The sequence below is a fragment of the Rhinopithecus bieti genome, unplaced genomic scaffold (assembly GCF_001698545.2).
Source record: "Rhinopithecus bieti isolate Rb0 unplaced genomic scaffold, ASM169854v2 scaffold_18746, whole genome shotgun sequence".
Taxonomy (NCBI): Eukaryota; Metazoa; Chordata; class Mammalia; order Primates; family Cercopithecidae; genus Rhinopithecus; species Rhinopithecus bieti.
This window is the reverse complement of record NW_016809365.1, coordinates 983,845-992,650: the sequence shown is the minus strand read 5'-3', so window position 1 is coordinate 992,650 and position 8,806 is coordinate 983,845. Positions and strand designations below refer to the sequence as shown.

At 40.6% G+C, this 8,806-nt stretch overlaps 1 protein-coding gene across 1 annotated transcript in view; it reads left to right on the top strand.

Annotated features, from left to right (window-relative positions):
- Nucleotides 1-3,775: 3,775 nt before the first annotated feature.
- MRPL19 (mitochondrial ribosomal protein L19) overlaps nt 3,776-8,806 on the top strand; it is an 8,548-nt gene continuing 3,517 nt past the window's right edge. Inside the window, exons 1-3 of the mRNA XM_017889210.1 lie at nt 3,776-3,909; nt 4,101-4,218; nt 8,506-8,624. Of these exons, the coding sequence (XP_017744699.1) occupies nt 3,807-3,909; nt 4,101-4,218; nt 8,506-8,624 (340 nt within the window). The 5' untranslated portion in view covers nt 3,776-3,806. The remainder of the gene's footprint in view (nt 3,910-4,100; nt 4,219-8,505; nt 8,625-8,806) is intronic.

Sequence of the window (8,806 nt, the reverse complement as noted above, 5' to 3'; positions counted from 1 at the left end):
AATTTATTTCAGCAGTGTTTTGTAGTTCTTGTTGTAGAGATTTCATCTCCTTGGTTAGATGTATTCCCAGGTATTTTATGTTTTTGGTGGCTATTGTAAATGGGACTGCATTCTTGATTTGGTTCTCAGCTTGAATATTGTTGGTGTATAGACATACTACAGATTTTTGCATATTAATTTTGGATCCTGAAACTTTATTGAAGTTATTTATCAGGTCTTTTGGTAGCATCTTTAGGGTTTTCCAGGTATAGGAGATTCTTTTTTTGGAAGTGTTAATACATGAATCAGATTATAGTTTTCTCTTGCTGGCATCTTTAAAGTAAGTTTTACAAAAAGCTTTTTTTTTTTTTTTTTTTTCCAATTAGGTGAAGGATATGTTAATTAGCTCAACTGTGGTAATCATTTCACATTGCATACATATATCAAATCACGATGTTGTACACCTTAAATATATACAAATTTTGTCTTCAATCATGTCTCAATGAAGTTGGAAAAAAAGAACTTATTATGATCTATACATTTATCCCCAAACTTTATTTCTCAATTTAATCCTTATACCAACCCAATGAGGTAGGTATACCTCTATCCTATTACCCATGAAGAAGCAAAGGCAGAGATGGGAACCTCTCTCAAAGACTCACAGCTAGTACATTACAGAAAATGTTTTTTACTGACTCTACCTCACAAATAGATGGAGATATAGAAAAACAAATAACACTTTCTATTTCTATTGCCTCTACCTCAATTGTTCCCAAATTGGAACAACTATCAGAATCACCTGGAGGATCTGTTAAAGCACAGATCACTGGGTTCTGTGCCCAAAGTTTTAAATTCAGTAAGTCTGGGGGTGGGGCCTGAGAATTTGTATTTTTAACATGTTCCCTGGTTGTGCTGATGTTGCTAGTCAAGGCTCTTATTAGGGATGATTTTAAGATGACTTTAAGAACCATTTTTTTTTTTTTTCCTGTTCCAGGTTAGCACCATCTCTCTTTTGGAATATTCCAATAATTTCCTGCTTCTCACCCGTTTTCTAAAGTACAATCAGAGTGATCTACCTAATTTTACTTAGAAATATTTATTGGGTGCCAGATATTCTACTAGAGGATGTAATAATGAGCAAAACAGACAAGGATCCTGATGTCACAATAACCTGAAGCAGCCGGTTTGCCTGGAATACTTTCTTCCCTTGGCTGAACATTATATAATGATGTTCATGATCTCCTTTCCATGGGTGTAAAACACAGAAGTAAATAATTAACTATTCCTGTAATCAGCTCACAAAGTGGTTGAGCCAGCTCTGTGCTCTTTGATTTTGCTCTATGAAGTTGTTTGGTGGAATAATTTAAACTCCAGCTTGTTCTCCACATTAAGATAAGGTCAAAATGGCCTGATGGATGTTGGGTGAGCAAGAATATAGGAGAAAATTAAATAAGATTCTTTAGGTTCATTCTTCCAGTTTTGTAAAACTCTACACAACTATTCCTTCAACTGTAGAAGCGGGGAGGGCAGCAGGCATGGCTTGGCAATGTCTAGTAAATTCTGCCGTCCTCCTGTGAAGGTCTGTCTTTTATTTTTCTGCCCCTGCCCATAGCACCAATCCTAGCAAGAGTGAAGGCCAAGTGTTCTGGGCATGGTTAATACAGAAAAATATTCACCACTGCCAGTCATGATTATCTTTGCCTCTCCTCCCTTTTACTCTTAACAGCTTGAAGTCTACTTTTTTGGGTAGGTAGAAGAGCCAAAATATTGCTCATCTGAAATTTTGGTTGTGTGATTCCTTGTCATTTATAGAATAAATTCTTGTTCTAATAAAAAAAGCTAGAGTTAAAATACAAGGCCCTGTCTTTCTTCACAGCACCTTGAGTTCTGTGCTCAAAACATGGCCCTGTTCCTCAGGCTGGTGTAACAGCTCTTGTTTTTCACGATGCCAAGTTGGAGTATGGGGGCCAAACTGCAGAGGTTGGTTGCTTTTTTGAGCATTTGATATCTGTCAAAAGTAAACAGTAAGGCTTTAAACTGGGGAAACTCAAGAACAGGGTATGCATTTCTGTGCCATCTTTTTTGGTTGCTGTGTCAAGGACTGAAGGTAACTACAGGAAGGAAGACTAATGAGAAGGCTGTTGCAGGGATCTCCAGGGATCTCCAGGGATCCTGAGGGGAAAAAATGGTGACCTAGATTGGTAATACAGATGGAAGGATGAGAAGGTACATGGATTCCTGAAATATGTGATGGTGCCAGGCATACTTTTGGAACTTCATCCAGGGGGAGATAGGGAAGAATCAAGGATGGCACTGAGATTTTTGGCTTAGGCAAGAGAGTGGATGCTGAAGTCATTGCCTGAGATAGCCAATACTGGGAAGGAAGTCTGGAGGTGAACAAGATGAACTCAGTATGGATATGCTGAATTTGAGGTAGCTTTGGGACATTAATACAACTGGAATGACTAATACGTAGTTGAATAATCACATTACTCTAAGTGTTCAATCCTTATACTGTGTCACCATTGCTGAGATAACAAATTCCAAATTTCTTTTTTTGTGCTTGTTTCTCTTTCTTTTCTTTCCTTTTTTTTTTTTTTTTTTTTTTTTTTTTTGAGACGAGTTTCGCTCTTGTTGCCCAGGCTGGAGTACAATGGCACAATCTCAGCTCACTGCAACCTCTGCCTCCCGGGTTCAAGAGATTCTCCTGCCTTAGTCTCCCAAGTAGCTGGGATTACAGGAGCCTGCCACCAAACTAGGATACATTTTTTTTTTATTTTTAGTAGAAAAGGGGTTTCACCATGTTGGCCAGGCTAGTCTCAAACTCCTGACCTCAGGCGATCTGCCCACCTTGGCCTCCCAAAATGCTGGGGTTAAAGGCGTGAGCCACCGTGCCTGGCTGTGTTTGTTTCTTAGAGATAAGTTCTCACTATGTTGCCCAGGCTGGTTTCCAACTCATGAACTCAAGGGATCCTCCTGCCTCGGTTTCCCAAAGTGCTGGGGTTACAGGCATACCTGGCCATGCCCAGTCATTTTCCAAATTTCTTAACAAGACTTTTCAGCTTTACTTCTCCCACTATCCATACCCACTGTTGCCCAGCCCAAATTCATTTGGGTTCCTCAAAGGGTTTAGGCTTTCTGTAGTCTCAAGGACTAGGGGCCAACAGTTCTGTCAGGGACTGCTCTATTCTCCTTTCTGTGCATTCAACAAAGAATTCGTAAAATCAGCTGGGCGTGATGGTGCAAGACTGTAGTCTCGGCTACTCTGGAGGCTAAGGTGAGAGGACCGCCTGAGCTCAGGAGTTGCAGGCTGCAGAGCCATAATCACGCCACTGCACTCCAGCCTGGGCAAAAGAAGAAGACCTTGTCTCAGAAAAACAAAACAAAACAAAAACAAAGAGTTAGTGAGAGTTTCTCCCTTCCCTTGCCTCATTATAGTATAATAGCAGATTTAAATACTAATCTAATAATTACACAAGGAAGAAAGAATTGCAAATGAGATCAGAGCTGCCAATCGAAGGCACCTAGTGGGAATGAAGGCCTACAACGGGATTTTCACATAGCGAGAGCTTGCCTGAGAAGATACAGTTGATTCAAAGAGGTAGGAAAGAGCTTTCTAGGCCGGGGGAAAACACCCCTGTGGAGGGGTGTAACTTGGCTCATTATGGGGAACTAGAGAAATTTGCTCTTTTCCTAAGACATCAGGAAAGGAGCAGGGGGAGAGACTTATCTATTTTGTCCCATAGCAGCCGCCATCTAGTGGCAGGCAGCTACAATCTCGTCGCGCTGATTACTGGGAGTTGTAGTCTTGACGTAAGCTAGCTGGCATGGCTTCCTGCATTGCAGCGGGGCACGGGGCTGCAATGGGCCTAAGTCGGAGTTTCCAAGCCGCCAGGACTCTGTTCCCCGCGCCGGCCTCTTTCGCCTGCAGTAAGAGGAGCGGGACTTGCGAGCTGGGGCACGTTAGGGGCCCAGGGTCAGGATGGGGGAGGCAAGCCTGGAGATGAGAGGCAACCCCAGAGTTGGTCCTCCGTGGGACACCGGGTTGGGGGAGATTGCGGGGCTCTGCGGGATCTAGGGGCTGGCACTAGAGTCCTGACCTTCGTCGTCTGCTCCCGCAGGGGTCCACGCGGGGCCTGTCCGGCAGCACAGCACTGGGCCTTCTGAGCCTGGCGCGTTCCAGCCGCCGCCGAAGCCGATCATCATGGACAAGCGCCGCCCAGCGGAACAGGAACGCAGGTGAGGCACTACCCTGGCGCCAGGCCGGCAACTGGGGTCGGTGAGCGGGTCAGCGCGTTCGCGTCGGAGGTACCGGCTCTAAGATGGGGGCTGCACCTTCCCCTGCACGAGCTGGTGTGTAGGATTCATGAGCCCGTGCACCACAGTGTTCTGTCTTCCTCGCTTCTCCCCAAGCCAGCATTCAACTTCTTTGCATTTTTATTGAGTCAGAACTTCAAAGATTCCCCATATTTTAAGCTCTTTCTTCTGTGGTGTATGTCCTATACCAGAGTTTTTCTCTGAGGTACATCTGTTTATACCTGTTTAAGTCCAAGAGCCGTTCTTTTCTCTCAAAAGACCCCAACCCTGGATAGGAATAGATTGGCCAACTTAAAAAATTTGCTGTGGGTTAGGTTGGAAGTTTTGGCAGACAAGGCACAGTAAAAATTGCCGCTAAAGTGTGTCTGAAACTTACTCATCAAAACAGTGTGAATAAAAACTAAAATGAATGGTGGTCATCTTGGAGGTACATGTAAATTTAAAGGACTTAAGATCTGAAAAGAGAGCTGTGTAACAACCTTTTTAAAAAAGCAATTTTCAGAGGAAAAAACCTGCTGTGATTATAGGCTTCTTGAAAGGGCTGTAGGTTGTTGATTGGATTATCTCTGGGATTTTTTTTTTTGTTTCCTAAATTTTGAGATAGAGTCTGGTTCAGTCACCCAGCCTGGAGTGGAGTGGTGATCTTAGCTCACTGCAGCCTCAAAACTCCTGGACTCAAGTGATCCTCCCGCCTCAGCCTCCTGAGTAGCTGGAACTACAGGCACCACGCCTGGCCTTTTATTTTTTATTTTTTTAAACATTTAAAATATTCCACTGATTTAAATAGAAGTAAACTTGGAGTTAGAGAACCTAGAGATTCAGAAAATATTTCCTTATAAAACTTTTTTTTTTAAGGTATTAATGGAATATCTCTTAAAGGGTGGCATTTAATAGAATTCACTTAAACAGGAATGTAAATGATATTTTCTGGAGAACAATTTGACAGAATTTAGTACGTTTAAGTTGTGTATACCTTCTCACTCAGAAAGCACACAACCTAAACTCTTACATGTATGTACAAGGAGACAAGTACAAGAATGAATGTAAGTATTTTTTATAACAAAAATTTAGAGGTAGAATAGATAACCAACAGTAGGTGAATAGGCAAATGCATTCATATGACAGAATATTGTACAGCAGTGAAAAGTGAATGAACAAGAACTGACTTTTAATTAAACATGGATGATTTTCACAAATATGTGTGGGAAAAAACCTTTAGAATCATTAATGTAGGATGCTATTTTTGTGAAGTTTAAAACTATAGGCCAGGCGCAGTGGCTCACACCTGTAATCCCAGCACTTTGGGAGGTCGAGGAGGGCGGATCATGAAGTCAGGTGTTCGAGACCAGCCTGGCCCACACGGTGAAACCCCCGTCTCTACTACAAATACAAAAAAAAAAAAAAAAAAGCCAGACGTGGTGGCATGCGCCTATAATCCCAGCTACTCAGGAGGCTGAGGCAGGAGAACTGCTTTAACCCAGGATGCGGAGGTTGCAGTGAGCTGAGATGGTGCCACTGCACTCCAGCCTGGTTGACAGAGCAAGACTCCGTCTCAGAAAAAACAAAAACAAAACTGTACTAAACAATAGTATATGTTACGCAGACATACCTGCATATGTAAAGTAAAAAGAAATTTAAGGGGGACCTTCTGAAACTTCGCCAGTCAAACATAACTTTACCAGTAGTGGTACCAGCTGATATTATGTGTCTCCTGATGTGACAGAATAAGTTGTTCACAGCATCATCTCTGTGATATTCTTACTAAAATTATTTAACCTTAGTCTAGGTATGTGGAAACAATACAGAATCCAGGGATAAGATAGTAGGTCTTGACTGTTCAAAAAAGTTAATGTTATAAAAATACAAAGATGGGGAAAAGTCTTAGTTTGAGAGACTAACGACCAAATATGATGTGTGAAGCTTGATTGTATTTTGAATTGGGCAACAAATAGATGTAAAATACCTTCCCAGGATATTGACATACATTTGAGTATGAACCCTATATTAGACCACGCTTGTCCAACCCGCAGCCCAGGACAGCTTTAAATGTGGCCCAACACAAATTTATAAACTTTCTTAAAACATTATGAGATTTTTTTGTGACTTTTTTTTTTTTTAAGCTTACCAGCTGTTGTTAGTGTCTTTTATGTGTGGCTCAAGATAATTCCTCCAGTGTGTCCCAGGGAAGCCAGAAGATTGGATACCTCTGTATTAGATTATGTTATCAAATTAATGCTAACTTTTATAGGTGTCATAAGGGTATCATGATAATATAGGAGCAAGTCCTTATTCTTAGCATAAGCCTTCTAAATTATTGAGGAATGAAATGCCTTGCTCTTCCATTTTTTTGAGACAGAGCCTTGCTTTTGTCACCCAGGCTGGAGTGCAGTGGCATGATCTTGGCTCTGCAGCCTCCCACTCCTAGGCCCCTCCCTACTCATTCCCCCAAGTGGCTGGGACTACAGGTGCCCGCCACCATGCCTGGCTATTTTTAACATTTTTTTGTTGGAGAATGAGGTCTCACTATGTTGCCTAGCCTGGTCTGGAACTCCTGGGCTCAAATGATCTACCCTCCTCGGCCTCTCAAGTGTTGGGATAACAGATGTAAACCACCACACCTGGCTGACATTTTCAAATGGTTCAGAAAAAAATGATATGTATATATAAAGCAAATACAGCAGAATTTTAGCAGTTAGTAAAAGTAGATGAACTATCTACAGTTGTTCATTGTATTATTTTTTTTTGGTAGGCTTTAAAATTTTCAAAGTAGAAAATTGAGGAAGAGGAAGAAATTCATGGGAATAATCACCAAATTTAGGATAGTAATGAACTCTACAGAGTAGGAAGGGATACGCTGGGGCTTCCACAATATTGATAATTTATTTCTTGAGGTGGGTGGTAGAGACATGAATATTCATTGTACTGTCATTTATACTTTTTATATAGATTAAATATTTCATAATGAGCTTAAAATCAGTTAAGAAAAAAAGGAAGATTATTATTTTTTAAGCGAAAGGATTTCACCTTTATAAGATTTACACAATTTTCACATAGCTTCATTTCTACAATCACAACAGTCCTGAGGTAAACAGGCAGGGTCTAATCATTCTCTTTTTACAGAGGGAGAACCAGCAAATTAGGGAAATCAAAATGGGGACACTAACAGGATTTCTGTGGAAATTTAAGTAAATGAGAATTTATGGTGAATTTTTTATTCTAAAACAAATACCTCACCTTGGCCAAAAATGGGACATTACCCAAGGTCCCCTACTAGGCCAGAGGAGAAAAGCAAGGACTTACCTCCTACAGAGGCACAAACAAGGCAGACGAGGACCCAGCAGTCGCCTAAGGCCCAAGGGTCTCCAGTTAGGAGAATGTGAAATGCAAGGATGTGGGACTGGCCTAAGGTACAGGAAGAGCAGTAAACAGAAGAAAACAGATGAGGAGGGGGAAAAGCAAGAATTATTCAACATGGTCAGGGAGCGAAGAGCACTACAAAGCTCAGGATTTCTTCAAGGGATACTGCTGTACCAGGAGGGCAGAAAGATAACCACGAGACACCAGGACTACCAATAGGCGTCACAGTTGTCACAATCATCATACTCAAACTGGTCTATAGTCTTGGCCAGCAGACACAGCAAACAAGCCTGCAGATGCCACAGGCCCTTCAGCACCATCTCCAGGGCCATCTTCTCTGATCAGGAAGATCATTTTAAAAGTCAGTTTATAATTAGTAATTTATATGTTGATGTCTTTTCTGACATAATTTATTATAGCATGTATAGCTCAGTGTGAGACCTGTAGTAATGGTCATAGGCTTTGGAGACTGACAAACATACCTACATTTAAATCTTGACTTGACAGATTTATAGCTAATGTAGCAATGGGTTAGTTAGTTATTTACTTTTTTCAAGCTTCAGTTTCTTGCTCTGTAAAAAGGAGATGACACCAAACCCACATGGTTGCTAGAAGGATTAATTTATGCAATAGATGTTTCACAAAGCTTTTAACAAAATACCAGGTGAGTACTTAGGAATTGTTAGCTATTTTCATGAGCATTAACAATTTTAGAAATAAGATTAACTTTTATTTAGACAATGAACAATAAAACACGTCAGTATCGTATTCTTTAATTTCTTTGAAAAGCAACAATTTTCTTTTAGCAGCCTTTTAAGTTTACTTTTAATTAATTTATTTGTATTTTCACAGGTTCTTGAGTCCTGAATTCATTCCTCAAAGGGGAAGAACAGATCCTCTGAAATTTCAAATAGAAAGAAAAGATATGTTAGAAAGGAGAAAAGTACTCCACATCCCAGAGTTCTACGTTGGTCAGTAAGAGCTGTATGATTTTATTATTAGTGATTGGGTGGTTAGTTTCTTAGTGATTGGATGGTTAGTTTTCTTAAAAAACAAAAGAAGATTTTTTTTTACATATCTGGGTTATGCTCATATGAAGTATTTCTTCCTAAATTAAAAGATTTAGGAAGTTAAGAAGAAGTTACCTAGAAAT